The 19326-nt window shown below is 41.6% G+C and overlaps 1 protein-coding gene across 6 annotated transcripts in view; it reads right to left on the bottom strand.

Moving 5' to 3' along the window:
* Nucleotides 1-19326, bottom strand: part of Nars2 (asparaginyl-tRNA synthetase 2, mitochondrial) — a 111632-nt gene that overhangs the window by 12038 nt on the left and 80268 nt on the right. For 5 of the 6 annotated variants that reach the window (XM_063284991.1, XM_063284989.1, NM_001398738.1 and 2 more), the window contains one exon: nt 17413-17550. In XM_063284991.1, the coding sequence (XP_063141061.1) occupies nt 17413-17550 (138 nt within the window). Of the gene's footprint in view, nt 1-16843; nt 17199-17412; nt 17551-19326 lie in introns of those variants that run through there. The other variant, NM_001034921.2, reaches the window with a different exon arrangement.

Genomic DNA, 19326 nt, shown 5'->3' with positions numbered 1-19326 from the left:
TCTTTGACCTCCATATATGTGCCATGGCATGTGTGTATTATGATATACATATGCCTATGCACATATGTATACATAAAATATAAATGTAAAAAGAACTACTAGTTTACAATGAATTTGCCTATGCACATATGTATATATATAAAATAAATGTAAAAAAATCCCTACTAGTTTACAATAAATCTGCCTTTTTAAACTGCCCTGGAGTTGAGAGAAAAGTCTCTTTTAAAAGTTTTGGAGAAGTCCCACACCCGCGGATCCCGGCCCGCAGCAGCTCTCTGCTCCCAGACCCGGTGAGAGAGAGACCCAACCGCCTGGTCAGGTGGGCACTCCTGAGGCTGCAGAGCGGAAGAGACCACCAACACTGCTCACCCCTGCCCACATCCCTGGCCCAAGAGGAAACTGTATAAGGCCTCTGGGCTCCCGTGGGGGAGGGCCCAGGAGCGGCAGGAGCCCTGCCAGAGACACCGCCGGACCCTGAAGGAAACAGACCGGATAAACAGTTCTCTGCACCCAAATCCCGTGGGAGGGAGAGCTAAACCTTCAGAGAGGCAGACAAGCCTGGGAAACCAGAAGAGACTGCTCCCTGCACACACATCTCGGACGCCAGAGGAAAAAGCCAAAGACCATCTGGAACCCTGGTGCACTGAAGCTCCCGGAAGGGGCGGCACAGGTCTTCCTGGTTGCTGCCGCTGCAGAGAGCCCCTGGACAGCACCCCACGAGCAAACCTGAGCCTCGGGACCACAGGTAAGACCAAATTTTCTGCTGCAAGAAAGCTGCCTGGTGAACTCAAGACACAGGCCCACAGGAACAGCTGAAGACCTGTAGAGAGGAAAAACTACACGCCCGAAAGCAGAACACTCTGTCCCCATAACTGACTGAAAGAGAGGAAAACAGGTCTACAGCACTCCTGACACACAGGCTTATAGGACAGTCTAGCCACTGTCAGAAATAGCAGAACAAAGTAACACTAGAGATAATCTGATGGCGAGAGGCAAGCGCAGGAACCCAAGCAACAGAAACCAAGACTACATGCCATCATCGGAGCCCAATTCTCCCACCAAAACAAACATGGAATATCCAAACACACCAGAAAAGCAAGATCTAGTTTCAAAATCATATTTGATCATGATGCTGGAGAACTTCAAGAAAGACCTGAACACACTTAGGGAAGCACAGGAAAACATTAATAAACAAGTAAAAGCCTACAGAGAGGAATCGCAAAAATCCCTGAAAGAATTCCAGGAAAACACAATCAAACAGTTGAAGGAATTAAAAATGGAAATAGAAGCAATCAAGAAAGAACACATGGAAACAACCCTGGATATAGAAAACCAAAAGAAGAGACAAGGAGCTGTAGATACAAGCTTCACCAACAGAATACAAGAGATGGAAGAGAGAATCTCAGGAGCAGAAGATTCCATAGAAATCATTGACTCAACTGTCAAAGATAATGTAAAGCGGAAAAAGCTACTGGTCCAAAACATACAGGAAATCCAGGACTCAATGAGAAGATCAAACCTAAGGATAATAGGTATAGAAGAGAGTGAAGACTTCCAGCTCAAAGGACCAGTAAATATCTTCAACAAAATCATAGAAGAAAACTTCCCTAACCTAAAAAAAGAGATACCCATAGACATACAAGAAGCCTACAGAACTCCAAATAGATTGGACCAGAAAAGAAACACCTCCCGTCACATAATTGTCAAAACACCAAACGCACAAAATAAAGAAAGAATATTAAAAGCAGTAAGGGAAAAAGGTCAAGTAACATATAAAGGGAGACCTATCAGAATCACACCAGACTTCTCGCCAGAAACTATGAAGGCCAGAAGATCCTGGACTGATGTTATACAGACCCTAAGAGAACACAAATGCCAGCCCAGATTACTGTATCCAGCAAAACTCTCAATTAACATTGATGGAGAAACCAAGATATTCCATGACAAAACCAAATTTACACAATATCTTTCTACAAATCCAGCACTACAAAGGATAATAAATGGTAAAGTCCAACATAAGGAGGCAAGCTATACCCTAGAAGAAGCAAGAAACTAATCGTCTTGGCAACAAAACAAAGAGAATGAAAGCACACAAACATAACCTCACATCCAAATATGAATATAACGGGAAGCAATAATCACTATTCCTTAATATCTCTCAATATCAATGGCCTCAACTCCCCAATAAAAAGACATAGATTAACAAACTGGATACGCAACGAGGACCCTGCATTCTGCTGCCTACAGGAAACACACCTCAGAGACAAAGACAGACACTACCTCAGAGTGAAAGGCTGGAAAACAACTTTCCAAGCAAATGGTCAGAAGAAGCAAGCTGGAGTAGCCATTCTAATATCAAATAAAATCAATTTCCAACTAAAAGTCATCAAAAAAGATAAGGAAGGACACTTCATATTCATCAAAGGAAAAATCAACCAAGATGAACTCTCAATCCTAAATATCTATGCCCCAAATACAAGGGCACCTACATACGTAAAAGAAACCTTACTAAAGCTCAAAACACACATTGCACCTCACACAATAATAGTGGGAGATTTCAACACCCCACTCTCATCAATGGACAGATCATGGAAACAGAAATTAAACAGTGATGTAGACAGACTAAGAGAAGTCATGAGCCAAATGGACTTAACGGATATTTATAGAACATTCTATCCTAAAGCAAAAGGATATACCTTCTTCTCAGCTCCTCATGGTACTTTCTCCAAAATTGACCATATAATTGGTCAAAAAACGGGCCTCAACAGGTACAGAAAGATAGAAATAATCCCATGCGTGCTATCGGACCACCACGGCCTAAAACTGGTCTTCAATAACAATAAGGGAAGAATGCCCACATATACGTGGAAATTGAACAATGCTCTACTCAATGATAACCTGGTCAAGGAAGAAATAAAGAAAGAAATTAAAAACTTTTTAGAATTTAATGAAAATGAAGATACAACATACTCAAACTTATGGGACACAATGAAAGCTGTGCTAAGAGGAAAACTCATAGCGCTGAGTGCCTGCAGAAAGAAACAGGAAAGAGCATATGTCAGCAGCTTGACAGCACACCTAAAAGCTCTAGAACAAAAAGAAGCAAATACACCCAGGAGGAGTAGAAGGCAGGAAATAATCAAACTCAGAGCTGAAATCAACCAAGTAGAAACAAAAAGGACCATAGAAAGAATCAACAGAACCAAAAGTTGGTTCTTTGAGAAAATCAACAAGATAGATAAACCCTTAGCCAGACTAACGAGAGGACACAGAGAGTGTGTCCAGATTAACAAAATCAGAAATGAAAAGGGAGACATAACTACAGATTCGGAGGAAATTCAAAAAATCATCAGATCTTACTATAAAAACCTATATTCAACAAAATTTGAAAATCTTCAGGAAATGGACAATTTCCTAGACAGATACCAGGTATCGAAGTTAAATCAGGAACAGATAAACCAGTTAAACAACCCCATAACTCCTAAGGAAATAGAAGCAGTCATTAAAGGTCTCCCAACCAAAAAGAGCCCAGGTCCAGACGGGTTTAGTGCAGAATTCTATCAAACCTTCATAGAAGACCTCATACCAATATTATCCAAACTATTCCACAAAATTGAAACAGATGGAGCCCTACCGAATTCCTTCTACGAAGCCACAATTACTCTTATACCTAAACCACACAAAGACACAACAAAGAAAGAGAACTTCAGACCAATTTCCCTTATGAATATCGACGCAAAAATACTCAATAAAATTCTGGCAAACCGAATTCAAGAGCACATCAAAACAATCATCCACCATGATCAAGTAGGCTTCATCCCAGGCATGCAGGGATGGTTTAATATACGGAAAACCATCAACGTGATCCATTATATAAACAAACTGAAAGAACAAAACCACATGATCATTTCATTAGATGCTGAGAAAGCATTTGACAAAATTCAACACCCCTTCATGATAAAAGTCCTGGAAAGAATAGGAATTCAAGGCCCATACCTAAACATAGTAAAAGCCATATACAGCAAACCAGTTGCTAACATTAAACTAAATGGAGAGAAACTTGAAGCAATCCCACTAAAATCAGGGACTAGACAAGGCTGCCCACTCTCTCCCTACTTATTCAATATAGTTCTTGAAGTTCTAGCCAGAGCAATCAGACAACAAAAGGAGATCAAAGGGATACAGATCGGAAAAGAAGAGGTCAAAATATCACTATTTGCAGATGACATGATAGTATATTTAAGTGATCCCAAAAGTTCCACCAGAGAACTACTAAAGCTGATAAACAACTTCAGCAAAGTGGCTGGGTATAAAATTAACTCAAATAAATCAGTTGCCTTCCTCTATACAAAAGAGAAACAAGCCGAGAAAGAAATTAGGGAAACGACACCCTTCATAATAGACCCAAATAATATAAAGTACCTCGGTGTGACTTTAACCAAGCAAGTAAAAGATCTGTACAATAAGAACTTCAAGACACTGAGGAAAGAAATTGAAGAAGACCTCAGAAGATGGAAAGATCTCCCATGCTCATGGATTGGCAGGATTAATATGGTAAAAATGGCCATTTTACCAAAAGCAATCTACAGATTCAATGCAATCCCCATCAAAATACCAATCCAATTCTTCAAAGAGTTAGACAGAACAATTTGCAAATTCATCTGGAATAACAAAAAACCCAGGATAGCTAAAGCTATCCTCAACAATAAAAGGACTTCAGGGGGAATCACTATCCCTGAACTCAAGCAGTATTACAGAGCAATAGTGATAAAAACTGCATGGTATTGGTACAGAGACAGACAGATAGACCAATGGAATAGAATTGAAGACCCAGAAATGAACCCACACACCTATGGTCACTTGATTTTTGACAAAGGAGCCAAAACCATCCAATGGAAAAAAGATAGCATTTTCAGCAAATGGTGCTGGTTCAACTGGAGGGCAACATGTAGAAGAATGCAGATCGATCCATCCTTATCACCCTGTACAAAGCTTAAGTCCAAGTGGATCAAGGACCTCCACATCAAACCAGACACACTCAAACTAATAGAAGAAAAACTAGGGAAGCATCTGGAACACATGGGCACTGGAAAAAATTTCCTGAACAAAACACCAATGGCTTATGCTCTAAGATCAAGAATCGACAAATGGGATCTCATAAAACTGCAAAGCTTCTGTAAGGCAAAGGACACTGTGGTTAGGACAAAACGGCAACCAACAGATTGGGAAAAGATCTTTACCAATCCTACAACAGATAGAGGCCTTATTTCCAAAATATACAAAGAACTCAAGAAGTTAGACCGCAGGGAAACAAATAACCCTATTAAAAAATGGGGTTCAGAGCTAAACAAAGAATTCACAGCTGAGGAATGCTGAATGGCGGAGAAACACCTAAAGAAATGTTCAACATCTTTAGTCATAAGGGAAATGCAAATCAAAACAACCCTGAGATTTCACCTCACACCAGTGCGATTGGCTAAGATCAAAAACTCAGGTGACAGCAGATGCTGGCGAGGATGTGGAGAAAGAGGAACACTCCTCCATTGTTGGTGGGATTGCAGACTGGTAAAACCATTCTGGAAATCAGTGTGGAGGTTCCTCAGAAAATTGGACATTGAACTGCCTGAGGATCCAGCTATACCTCTCTTGGGCATATACCCAAAAGATGCCTCAACATATAAAAGAGACACGTGCTCCTCTATGTTCATCGCAGCCTTATTTATAATAGCCAGAAGCTGGAAAGAACCCAGATGCCCTTCAACAGAGGAATGGATACAGAAAATGTGGTACATCTACACAATGGAATATTACTCAGCTATCAAAAACAACGAGTTTATGAAATTCGTAGGCAAATGGTTGGAACTGGAAAATATCATCCTGAGTGAGCTTACCCAATCACAGAAAGACATACATGGTATGCACTCATTGATAAGTGGCTATTAGCCCAAATGCTTGAATTACCCTAGATCCCTAGAACAAACGAAACTCAAGACGGATGATCAAAATGTGAATGCTTCACTCCTTCTTTAAATGAGGAAAAAGAATACCCTTGGCAGGGAAGGGAGAGGCAAAGATTAAAACAGAGACTGAAGGAACACCCATTCAGAGCCTGCCCCACATGTGGCCCATACATATACAGCCACCCAATTAGACAAGATGGATGAAGCAAAGAAGTGCAGACCGACAGGAGCCGGATGTAGATCGCTCCTGAGAGACACAGCTAGAATACAGCAAATATAGAGGCGAATGCCAGCAGCAAACCACTGAACTGAGAATAGGTCCCCTATTGAAGGAATCAGAGAAAGAACTGGAAGAGCTTGAAGGGGCTCGAGACCCCAAAAGTACAACAATGCCAAGCAACCAGAGCTTCCAGGGACTAAGCCACTACCTAAAGACTATACATGGACTGACCCTGGACTCTGACCCCATAGGTAGCAATGAATATCCTAGTAAGAGCACCAGTGGAAGGGGAAGCCCTGGGTCCTGCTAAGACTGAACCCCCAGTGAACTAGTCTATGGGGGGAGGGCGGCAATGGGGGGAGGGTTGGGAGGGGAACACCCATAAGGAAGGGGAGGGGGGAGGGGGATGTTTGCCCGGAAACCGGGAAAGGGAATAACACTCGAAATGTATATAAGAAATACTCAAGTTAATAAAAAAATAAATAAATAAAAAAAAAGTTTTGGAGCAGTCAGTTAAAAAAATGTATACACACACACACACACACACACACACACACACACACACACACACACATATATATCTGTTAAGAGCCTGTGTGAAAAATAATGTCACTTCTGCTTATAATCCTTTGGCTAATGCAATTCACATGACAGAGCTCATGTCAACAGGGTGGGAAAGTGTAATACACACTGAGGGAGAAGCAGAAGCTTGCGTAGAGCAAGAGTGCACTGCATTGCTCATTCCTCATCCACTGGGTCTTTCGCTTGTAGTGTTCCAACTAGTTCTTCTCTGTTACAATGGACAGAATCGGTATTCTTTCATTTTCCTCCATCAGCCCACAAGAAAAATACAAAGTACCATAAACAATCACAGTTCAGAATCATTATCAAAGTACTGATATCAAGTGACCACACAGTCCTCACAGCTGGTCTGATGTGCCACCTGTAAAGGTGACTCAGAAACTGGTCTGTTAGCACCTCCTCTCTGCCAGTCAGCTGCTGCATGCCCAGCTGTGGGCACAGCTGGATTTTGTCGGAATGCCTTAAACTAGTTAGAGCAGTGGTTCTCAACCTGTGGGTACGGGGTTCACATATCAGATATCCTGCATATCAGATATTTACATTATAATTCTATAATTCATAACAGTAGAAAATTACAGTTATGAAGTAGCAAAAAATATTTTGACTGGGAGTCACTAGAACCTGAGAACCTGTATGGAAGGGCCGCAGAAGGAAGCTTGGGAGCCGCAGAGCAGCAGCATATCATCAGGAGCTGCTGACTTTGAAAGTTCCCTTGAAGAATATCTGTATCTTTTACTTATGTGGCATACTTATTTATTTCTACTTTCAAATTTCACTATGACTACTGAACAACAAATGAATGGTGTACGAACCCTCACTGCTCCCTGTTAGTCTTTTTCTTAGGGATTTATCAAATCACAGGCAAAATTCAGCCCATGACCTTGAATTCTTAAATGTCCTCTGTATTAACAATCATTTGTACTTAAAGAGAACAGATTACAGGATCAGAACACAAAACACTGGTGTAGATGAGGTGGTTCTGGGGTCAGAAACTGGAGCCAACCATATCATTAAAGATCTGCAAGTTGCAGAGAAAAATGTCTTAATTCAAAATGACCTAGTTTGAGTCCTTTAAGTATGAATCACCACTGTGTTTCTTTGAAGTCTGAAAATTTTTTCTTTTTATTAAATTTATTCACTTTACAACCCATCATCAGCCCTTCCTCTCCTCCCAGTATTCCCTCACGTAAGTCCTCCTCCATTCCCCTTAGAAGGGGAAGCTCCCCTCTGGGTGTCAACCCCCCAGACCCCCATCCTATCCCCAAGTATTCCCCCCAACACATCCTCTCTAAGGCCAGACATGGAGGTCCATTTAGGGGTGCAGGATCTACAGGCAGGCAGGCAACAGGCTCAGGGACAGCCCCTGCTCTTCAGGGATGCATATGAAGACCAAGCTGCTCATCTGCTACCTAAGTGCAGGGGAACTAGATCCAGTCAGTGCTCACTCTGGTTGGTGACTCAGTCTCTGGGAGCCCCCAAGGGTCCTGGTTAGTTGAATCTGTTGGTCTTTTTGTGGAGTCCCTGTTCTCTTCAGGTCCCTCAATCTTTCTCCCAACTTTCTGTAAGACTCCCTGAGCTTCATCTAATGTTTGGGTGTGAGTCTCTGCATCTCTCTCCACTGGCCTCTCAGGAGCCTCTCAGAGGACAGTTATGCTAAGTTCCTGACATGCAAATCCTTTTGGGTCTGGGTTACCTCACTTATTTTCTAGATCCATCCATTTGCCGGTGAAATTTACGATGTCCTTGTTTTTAGTAAAACCTGGACATTTTAATAGTGGAAGCACTTTGGCTCTGCTGTCCATTCATTCTCCTGCTAAGGAAATACCAGAGTTTGTACATCCAAAACTCCCCCAGCTTAAACAAACCTGTCTCAGTCTGTCCATCTTCTAGGCCCAGAGTGCTTCCTGGCCCATCTTCCTCCATGGTATGAGTTTTGATTCTGTTTAAGTCACACAGCTGCAGCAGCAAGCTGTCTCGAAATAGTTCATGTTGGTATTCAAGCTGAGTGAACCCTGGTTTCTATTTATGATGTTCTCCTCTGACTCTTTGATTCCAATCAGTGTACTCAAAACTTAAAATTTCAATTAAAAATAATAGGCTAAATAGGAGCAAAGTCTTTGATTATGACCCTTCTATGCTATGTTCAGGAAAGGGAAAAGTTTAATGTCCTTTCTTCTGTTGCCCCTGGAAAGAAGGTAGAAAGAGGAAATATCCTCTAGATGCAATGGCCGGAAGATGCAGATGGGCGGGCAGCCGGCAGGGGCTGAAGTTAGTTATGTCTTATGAATCCCGAATCAGTCTCATTACTTGTGCTACACAGGCAGAGTTTATAGCTTACAACGATACTAATGGTTTCAAAGGAATGGAATTTTCACTTTGTCTCGAAATGCTTCCGTTCCCTCAGGACCAAGGTAATTACCACACTTCTCTTTTCCCTGGGGAGCTCCAAATTCCAAGCTAGCCAGCAGGAATCAGCTGAGAGGTACATAAACATACGTGTTATCTGAGTTCTTCCTCTCTGAGAAAGGAAATTATTCTGTAAATGCCTCCTTTAATTAAAAGTCCAACTTCTGGAAACTACCTGTGACTCACCCTTAGTCCTCTATCTTCTAGTTCAGTTCATAGACCATCGCTAGTTCTTTAGAATAGTGTGTGTGTGTGTGTGTGTGTGTGTGTGTGTGTGTGTGTGTGTGTGTATAATTAGGAGTTGTTTGCTCTTCCTTCCAGTCTGTGAGGCTTGAGTAGCAAGTACCTTTACCCACTGAGCCATCCTTATGGTACTTTATGCAGAGTCTAGTTTGCAAAGCTAAGCAGACACTTTCAAAAACCATTTGAAGCGATAAAAGAACAGCATTCCCCACTGAAGTGAAATTACTTAAAATATAACATCATGTATAAAAGTACAAAAATAGTCTAGTTCTATTAGCTTTTATAAAATGAGCACAGTGTCACCAACATAAATCAAAAAGCAAAACAAGATTAGCATTCCAAAAAGTCCCTCTGTGCCTTCTTTTTGTTATCCTTACAAAGAATTACATAGTAATTCTTGATTACAACCTACATGGTGAAGTTACTTTTTGAACTCTGTATAAACAGCACAGAGCTCTGGAGTTTGGATTCTTGTACTTAAAGCTGCCTCTCGTGCTGACATCGCCTTCCTCACTCTGCTGGGCAGGTCTGCAGGCTATTGTGATGTGGTTCATTAGTCAGCCAAGGAGATTCATTAACTATCTCTTGATTGATTTTTATTCTCATGCTATATCCTATCATATAATGCTTAGTAGTGCTATGAAAATGGAATATGATTTCTAGCTCCCAAGGTCTGAGTAAAGATTTCATCCACAGATGCTACTGGGAAAAGGCAGATACCCAGTGTAGAGGGTCATCAGTTCACAGAAGTATAACGCATTTCTCCAGTGACTTCTGTAATAGTTCTCCTGAGAATGTGGACAGAAATGTGGAACCATAGTAGGCCAGGTCTTGTACGGATGCAAAGTGAGCAGCGGCCCCCACTCCTGCCGTCATGCCTTCACCACTGTGGAATGTGTTCTCTCAAAGTTTAAGCAACACAAACCCCCTCTTCTCCAAGGTGCTGTTTGCCAGGCATTCATTCTATCACAACGATGAGAAAATTAACTAGCATACGTCCTACTCCTGCAAGATGTGTGTAGTTACTTAAGTGAAATGATGGAGTCATTCCTTTACTCTGAACTACTCTTTGCTGTTCTTCATAATAGTACAGCTTCCTTCTTTAATGACTTATTTTATGTGCACTGGTATTTTGTCTGCATGTGTATCCGTGTGAGGGTGTCAGATCCTCTGGAACTAGAGTGATAGGCAGTTGTGAGCTGCCTGTGGGAGATGGGAATTGAACCTGTGACCTCTAAAACAGCAGTCAGTGTTCTTAACCACTGAGCCATCTCTTTAGCCTGCAGTGCAACATCCATTACAGTCCTATTTTACCTGAAGGCTTAAAAGGTATCTGTATTCTCTTGTATGTCTACCTTTAACTAAACTCATTGTTTATAAGGAAATGAGGAGATTGAAAGGGAGAGAATCAGAACAGCAATAAAAGTTTAGAAATCTATCACACGCAGGTCAAAGTTTCAAATCTATCCCCCTCCCTACAATATATTCCCCTATCCCTACAATCCAAAGTACACACATAGAGCCTGAAAGCAACCTGAGCTGGGCTGCAGTGCATACTTTTATTTGATATAAATTGCCAGGAAAATCATTAGTCCTCACTAAGTAAAAATAGCAATTTCTTCACTATTTCTGTTGATTCAAGGATCAAGATATTTCGACATAGCTCAGTGCATAGGCTAGGGAAACTCACTAGATGTTCTTTGGTTGCCTGTCCAAGTGACTTCCCACTATATACTTCACTGAATGTCCATCGATGTGTCATCATTTCTGATGCAATGCTAAAACATATTAATATAAGTACTACTGACACGATCCTGAGAATCCTAACACTACCTGGTGGTCCTGATCTACCTCACTTACAACCGCTGGTAGATACTTTTCCACATTTGCAAGTTATGAATGAATATTCCTTGGGAAGCCATTCATAATAGCTGCATATTTTCCATTTGCATTTAGGGTATTTGATCAATGTCCTGGATCCATTTTCTATGTTTCCTTAGATTTATTATATTAGGCTTTCAAATGACAAAATTATTCATTGTAATTTACGTGTTATTCTTACATATGCCAGTAAAAAAAACAGGTTACATGAAATCACTGGCTTTTAGAGATGCACCTCAGAAGTCTAGCACAATTCTCTGACTGTAGGGAGGACATCCTAAGGCTCCGTGCCAGCAGAGCCTTGTCAGAGGTAAGCTGTAAGAGTGCTGGCGTTCAGACCTCCACTCTCACTCTAGTGGGCTTCGTTATGGCCGTCTGCACATCTTCATTTTACTGCAGGGGGTGGAAGAGAATACACCAACACCGGACTGTGGAAATACCAGCTGTGCATCTACTACTCCAGCCCATAGTTTAAAACTGTTAAATATTTCTCTATCCTCATTCGCATTCTCTATTCTCATTTGCTTGGGAAAACTACCATCGAAACACCTCTATTTTACTGTTTTTCGTTTGGTTGTTTGGTTTTGTTTATTTGTAGGGTTGGGGTAGGGCTAGTGAGATGTACTCTCATTCTATAGACTATGTGGTCCAGGCTAGCTTTCAACTCAGGCAACTCAGCCTCCCAACTGCATGAGCAAGCCGCCATGCAGGCCTTCACAATGGTTTGCAAGCCGCCATGCACGCCTTCACAACGGTTTTACTCTTTAAGCTCTCATGGAACCTCGTGGTTTGCTTCTTTCTGTTGCTGTGATAAATGCTATGGTGAAAAGTGACGAGGAGAGGAGGGTTTGGTTCATCTTACCTTTGCAGGTCACAGTGGGTAACAGATGGCAGGGCAGCAGCAGGGAGCATGGGGGAGCAGGGAGGAGAGCTGCTTACGGCTTGCTCCCTAGCCTCTACTTAGCCAGCTTTCCCTTTGTTCTTTTACTTCTATGCCTTCTGTTTTAGCCTTCTTTTTAAAAGTTAAAAATTTTATTTATTTATTTTTATGTGTATGGCTGTTTCCCCTGCATGTTTACCTGGTGCCTGTGGAGGCCAGGAGAAGGCACTGGATCCCCTGGGGCTGGAGTTGCAGACAGCTGTGAGCTGCCATGTGGGTGCTAGGAATCGAACCTGGGTCTCTTAACCACTGAGCCATCCCTCCAGCCCAGACAGAGTTTTTAAACAGCCTAGGACCCTTGCCTAGAGATGGTACTTTACAGTGGGCTGGGCCTGCCTATGTCAGCCATCAACAAGTGCCCAGAGACCTGCTCAAAGGACAAGCTAATGGAAGCAATCCTCTGGTGGAGACTTCCCCCAGATCACTGTTGGCCGTCCAGTTGACAGCTGAAGCTAATGAGGAGAAATTTCTTGCATAAACTCTGGCAAACCTTCTGCAAACCTGTAATTAGAGTCCCATTGAAAGAAAAACAGCATTTATTCATATGCCCCATGGTTTATATATTTACCACTTGAGTTTTTTAGGAGTAGAAACAGGCACTTTCTGCAGGAAAAAAAAAGGAGGTTGCTAATATAAATGCCACTATCTATGGCTAATGTAAATATCTTAGTTAAATGACGTTCAAATAATGTGGTAATGAGAAGCTATACGCTATAGTACTTCAAAGACTAGGGAAGCACACTAAAGTCTCATTATAATGCTTGTATGATCTGAGGCATTGTCAGAGTCTACCGGTCTCCTAGAATGGACACATAAGAGCAGGACTATCTCTTCAGGGCTCAGATGACAGCACAGCAACACACACACATGGACACTGGGCATTAGTGTCACACACAGACACTGGGCATTACAATGTCACACACGGACACTGGGCATTACAATATCTTTCACAATAAAGTTATCACAAGTTAAAAAGGAAGAGAGACAACACCATACTTTTTAACTTCCTGCTACTCCAAATAGTAAGTCATACTTTCCGTACGTTACTAATCCTCAAACTTAGATAGTCTCAGTCCCACATAGAACCCTGACTGAAACTTTATGAAAGATCCAACTAGAACTTGCCAGCTGGGTCAGTTCAACTCCTAGGAACCAAGAGTGATCATAAACATGTATTGTTTAATTAAAATTCAGAGGGATTCAGTGTTTTGCCTAAGATCAATCACATAGTTTATTTTTATTGCTGTTGTTTGTTTTGTTGAGACAGCGTCTCACTATGCTGCCCTTGACGATCCCGGAGCTCACTATGTAGATCAGGCTGGCCATGACATCACAGATATCTGTCTGCCTCTGTCTCCCTAGTGCTGGGATTACAAGTTTGTACCTCCACACTTAGATCAGTCATGTGATGTATAACACACAGATCTGTAACCTGAACCCAAGAGTATGTAACTCTGGGCCATTATATTTCCTTTTACATCACTGTCACTGCTCAAGAAATTTATAGTAAAAGTTTCTAGCCAGCCTGGCCCTACTTTCCTTAACAAATCAAGTTTCCATGCATTTGTGCTCACCCTGTTTCTAAAACTTGGATGGTTTGTATTCATCCAATTGGCTGTCCTACACAAAACAGATTATTAGATACTTGCCATGTTCTTGGCCTTATGCTAGGCACCGAGGCTGTATCGGTTAAGTAAAAAGAGATCTACAGGTGCTCTAGACAAAGGAAAGTCACCAATTAAAGTAGTGATATGTGTAAGTAAAAACGTCCTGTGTTAAAAGTTAGGATGGGTTGAGAGTCAGCAGCTCAGATCCAACCTGGCCAAGATGCTCATTGGTAAAACAGTGTGTGAGTGTTTTGGGGGTGACCAATCGCTTTCCCACTGGACTATGGCTCATGGCCAAGAGCCTGTAGCTATGGAGATGAACCCTAGAGGAGAACCTCTATTACCGTGCTGCTAACGGATAAACTGTCGTTAAACACTAAGCTTTATCCATAGGGAAGTGCTGTGCTCAGACCACCAGAGAAGCTTCTTTTGGTAGTGGACAGTGGTTAATACAGAGACTCACAAGGGGTCAGAGTGCAGAGAACACGTGTCTGTGGACTGCTCATCCCCAAACAGGGCATGCACAGGTTTGAGGACAGGCTGCTGTGAAACGCTGTCCTCTGGATATGACAGGGCCACTGTACTTATAAACTCACAGCAGCTGTGGTTACCTGCATACAACTAAGACAGCAGCATTCCAACAGATGGAGGAGAGGCTCGTGAGGCCGCATCCCTACCCGAGGGAATACTGGCAGCTGATGGTTGCTGGGGGAAGGGTCAGATTGTTTTTCTTCTAGGAGTGTGGCCTCTAGAAATATATTATGGCATACACATAGGAAATTCTCAATTAATGAATAAAAAGTTACATTAAATTTTAACAAGTGAGCAGCTCTAGGTCTGAAACTTAAGGGCATCTAAAAGATATCTCTGACTAATTATAATGGTCAAAGAAAGGTCTTATGAGAAACGCATGATTTGGAGAATAAATAAAATTATGTAGGCGTGAAAGAGTACTCAGAATAAAGCATATGCAGGAGTCCAAGGCAGGAGGCTGTCCACACTGGCAGAGGGTGACAGGTGTGGACCGAGCCCAGCATCAGCATCAGGAAGTCACACTTGGCTTAGGAGGAACAACAGGAGGCTCCTGACTGGTCTTAAGAAAGGGGGTAACGTGATCAGATTTACATTTTAATTTTTTCTGAGTCCAAGTTGGCTCCAAACTATGTAGATGAAGACAATGTTGACGTTCTCATCTTCCACAACTGGGCAGTCACGGCCAGCTTTAGGTTTCTATCTAAAGCTCGTGCTGAGATGAGGACAGGGACGATGAGGGAAAGAGTAGACACAGGAAGAATGGTTAGGAGGTCACAGAGAGGTGCAGGCAAGACACAGATCTTAATCTAAAAGGTAAAAGCAGAAATGAAAATAAACAAATAGATCTGAGTCACATCTCAGTGTAAAATGTCAGAGTCTAGTAATGATTTGCATTTCACTGTGAGAGAGAAATTTCAGAGATGACTCAGATGTGGAATTGCCACAATCACAACAAAAGAAAATATTAGAAGATCATGGCCAGAGACGATGACACACTCCTTTAGTCCTCGCACCAGAGGCAGAGGCAGGTGGATCTCTCTAAGTTCTCTTCTGAATGTCAGGTCAGCCTGGTCTACACATTGAGTTCTGTGCTAGCCAGGCTTATAAGTCAGACCCTACTGAAAGAAAGGAAGAGTAAGAATAGATAGAATATGACTGGGGAGGGAGGGAGAGAGAGAGAGACGCCATGCACTCAGTTCTGGTTACTGCCTTTGACAAGCCTTTAGCTTACATAGTAATCAACAAGGCAGAACCGATGAGATGGCTCAGGGGATAAAGTTTTTACCAGTAAGGCTGATGGCCTGAGTTGGATCTCTTGAGTTCCACACAGTGAACTCTACACATTTACAATGGCATGTATGTGTGCTCTCCAATAAATAAATGAATGTAACAATCAATAATAATAATAATAATAATAATAATAATAATAATAATAATAACAACAACAATAGATATTAGTCCAGAACTTTAAAGAGAATCTGAATTAAAATAAATTTCTAATTATGTAAGAACAAATGATAAGCCACTGGGACATATGAAATTACCTTGCAAAAGCAAAGATGTAGGATTAGACTTAAGGAATCCCAACATCTAATAAATTGGGAGGGAAAAAAATCTGTAGAGATTTAATCAGAGTGACCAGTGAAAAGAGAGAGGATATGAAAGGACATGACACCACAAGCTGAGGGACAAGAGGGTTTTAAGAATAAGAAGTTGCAGACAGGTCAAATCAAAAAGATTTCTGAAAAGTCCCTGGGCTTAATGACATGAAGATCACCCCTTAAGTGGAACAAAACAGCTGCAGCAGCTGGCAGAAGAGGAAACTGTGTTCAGGTAACAAAAAAGAAGCAGAAAATATGACTGATCCAAAAGTGAAGCCGACAGGGCGAGGGCGAGTGAGGACCAATTAAGTTACATAGACCAGGAGACAGACACATTGCTATAAAGTTACCAATTCTCCACTTGCTACACAGACCCTCAGGAAGGTGGTTTCCGCTGCCTAGGCAGCTGGAGTTGAGTCTTAACAGAGAAGGAAAGGCTCAAGCAGAGGACTCACCACAGTATAGTGTAGAAAGGAACTCAACGAGAAAGAGTACACTGAGGGGCAGAATATGAGAATGCCCTGTGCAACCACGGTGTAGGGAGAGTAGAGCTAAATTATCTAAGTTTTTCATTTGTAAACAGAGAAAACAAGTTTCTTGGCAAAACTGCTCTAGGATTTCAAGTCTGTGACATATACTGTCTTCCATCACTGTAGAAGGAAGCAGGAAACTTTCAGTCAGATACCTATCTATATGTACAACGGGGATGTTTTGTTTACTTGTGGCTATAGTATAACCTCCATTTTCTACAAGTAAGTGGTGAGATACTGGACAACAAAATTTAGGTTTTTGATCTATTTTGAGATAAACATATTTGTCTCACAAACATAACTAATGATGTTACAAAAAACAATTTAGTAAGTCTCTTGTAAGTCAAAGTATATTTTTATATCTCATCTTGTAAGCAGTAAGAAAATGAAGAGAAAGTAAATTAGAAGACTAAAATCAATTAGAAACAGTGAAGAATCAGAGAACCAGTACAGGCAGATAGAGAAGACAGATGAGGCCATGACAGACACTCTACTGAGAACTCTCCAATCCCTCCATCCCTCCCTCCTGTCTATATATAGCCCGGACAAAAGAACTCTAAGCCAACTGTCCTTCTGCCTGATCATGATAGTGGTATTATCTGTGCTCCAGCAAGCTTCTTTCTTAGGAGTCTCCAAATCAACACTGAACTTTGACATCAACCCGGTGTTGTTATCCAGTGTTCTAGGCTACTTCCTGGAAGAAAGGCAAAAGCAAAATGAGGCCCAATCACACTTGGATCTGCTAAACTAAGGCCCCCTGTGAGAAAAAGAAGTATGTTTATAGAACGCTGGGCTCTGTGGGAAGACTGATGGATATTATTTAAGAAAATATTTTTAAAGTTAAAGAAATGAAACAAGGCGGGGAGGATCCAGATTCAGAAGATGAGCTATACTTATAATCTCCTTACTGTGTTCTGAGGATCATCTTCATTCTCCCGCATGTAGAAGGGCTTGAGTTCTGATGGATAGTTAATGACAAAGACTGGTATGTTGCCACAGTGTCTCACCAGGTACTTCTCATGTTCAGTTTGTAGATCAACACCCCACTGTAACGAGAAACGAGAAGAAAGGGCTAAAATATACACATGGAAACAACCTGTACCAGTTCCAAGGGCTTCTGCCCTTGCGGCTCAGTGATGTGTGCAGCTGCCTGCTGAGGTTACGCAGCTGACTAAACCAAAGGGGAATGCTTGCTGAGAAAAACGCCGACGGCCTGGAGAGATGAGAGCTGAAATGAGTAGATAAACACTATTGTTCCTGTGCCCCATCTCAGGGAGTAGCAGTCCCAAGCACAACACAGGCAAGAAAACAAAATACTTCCCAAAAGGATAAAACTGATGGAGAATTATGTTTTTTCTATTAATATTGTCTAGAGCTTCTCCCCTCGTTACTATTTCTAAGTCTCAGGAAATTAAATGATGGGCGATAGTACTTTTAATACTGAGCCCATCTTTAGCAAGATGGCTTTTCTCAGGAAATTTCTATTTTAATAGAAGATAATTCATACACAAGATGTTCTTTGATGACTATGTAGCAATACTGCCCAGCCTATTTATTTAGTAAATACTACTGTGACTATTAAATTCCAGGTGGCCTTTTAAGTACTGGATATAGTAGTAAAAATAAACAAACAAACAAAAACAAAAAACAAACAAGCAAACAAACCCCCAAATGGTATCATGCTTGACTTCATGAAGCTTGATAGAAAATATCAAAGTAGAAATTACACAAAGAATTAACTGACTTTAAAACCAACAAGTACTGCTGTCTGGTGGTACACACCTATGATTCAGCCATTGGGAGGTAGACACAAGATCAGCATCATCCTTAACATAGGAAGTTTGAGGCCAGCTGGACTGCATGAGATCCAGCAAAGAAGCTCAAGTCACTAATAAACTGTGCAGAGCATATGACAGCTTGAGATGGGACTACTGTAAAAGACTGTGTAAAAGCATGTGTAGCACACCATATTCCCACAGGTTTGGCAATACTCTGCTCCCTAAACACTTTAAACAAGATGGGGAATTAGGGAAAACTACTTTAGATTCATTTCCTTAAGAGTAACTGCCCTAGTTAAATATAGACTGGCTTGCATATACTGGTGATAGATAAACAAAAACTGTAAAAGTGTACCTGATTTTATAAAGATAGGTTAAAAAAAATTGCAATTCTCCAATCCAGGTGATTTATTGTATTACTGGGTTTTTGTGTTAAGATCAGTATGACTTTGTTCTCAGTCTTGACTTCTCTGATGTTTATATGCTGCAGACCAACCAGAGGCACCAGGTCTTTACCAAATGACTTAGCTAGAAGACAAAGCTGAATGAGCATGTCGCCCACAGAGAAAGGGAGTCTCGTCACACAACCAGGGTTTTCTCTAACATATCTCCATTTGGTGTCAATCAAAACATCTACTGGCAATTTAATTAGGAAAAAAAAAGCAACATACGCCAGTTATATTATGTGTAGTAAAGGAATGGGAATGAAGGGGGGGTAAGTAAAAAAGAATAAGAAAACATTATTCACCCAAGCAGTGGTGGTTCACACCTTTAATGCCAGCACTCAGGAGGCAGAGGTAGGTGGATCTCCAGTTGGAGGCCAGCCTGGTCTTCCAGGGAGGCCAAGGCAACAGAGAGAAGCCCTGTGGGGATGCGATGAGGAGACAGCATTCCTAGACTCCAGCCACGGAAGTAGTTATGCTAACTGAAGATTGGTACCTCCCCCCAACTCTCCTAAAGTCAGTCCTCCAGTCTTATCCCAGCTCTGTAGCAAACTATCTGCTACAGCCACACCATGCTGCCACCAGTGGGTCACACAGATCT

This window comes from Rattus norvegicus, chromosome 1, assembly GCF_036323735.1.
Source record: "Rattus norvegicus strain BN/NHsdMcwi chromosome 1, GRCr8, whole genome shotgun sequence".
NCBI classification, from domain to species: Eukaryota; Metazoa; Chordata; class Mammalia; order Rodentia; family Muridae; genus Rattus; species Rattus norvegicus.
The sequence above is the reverse complement of the archived record's forward strand: the minus strand, read 5'-3'. Positions and strand labels throughout refer to the sequence as shown.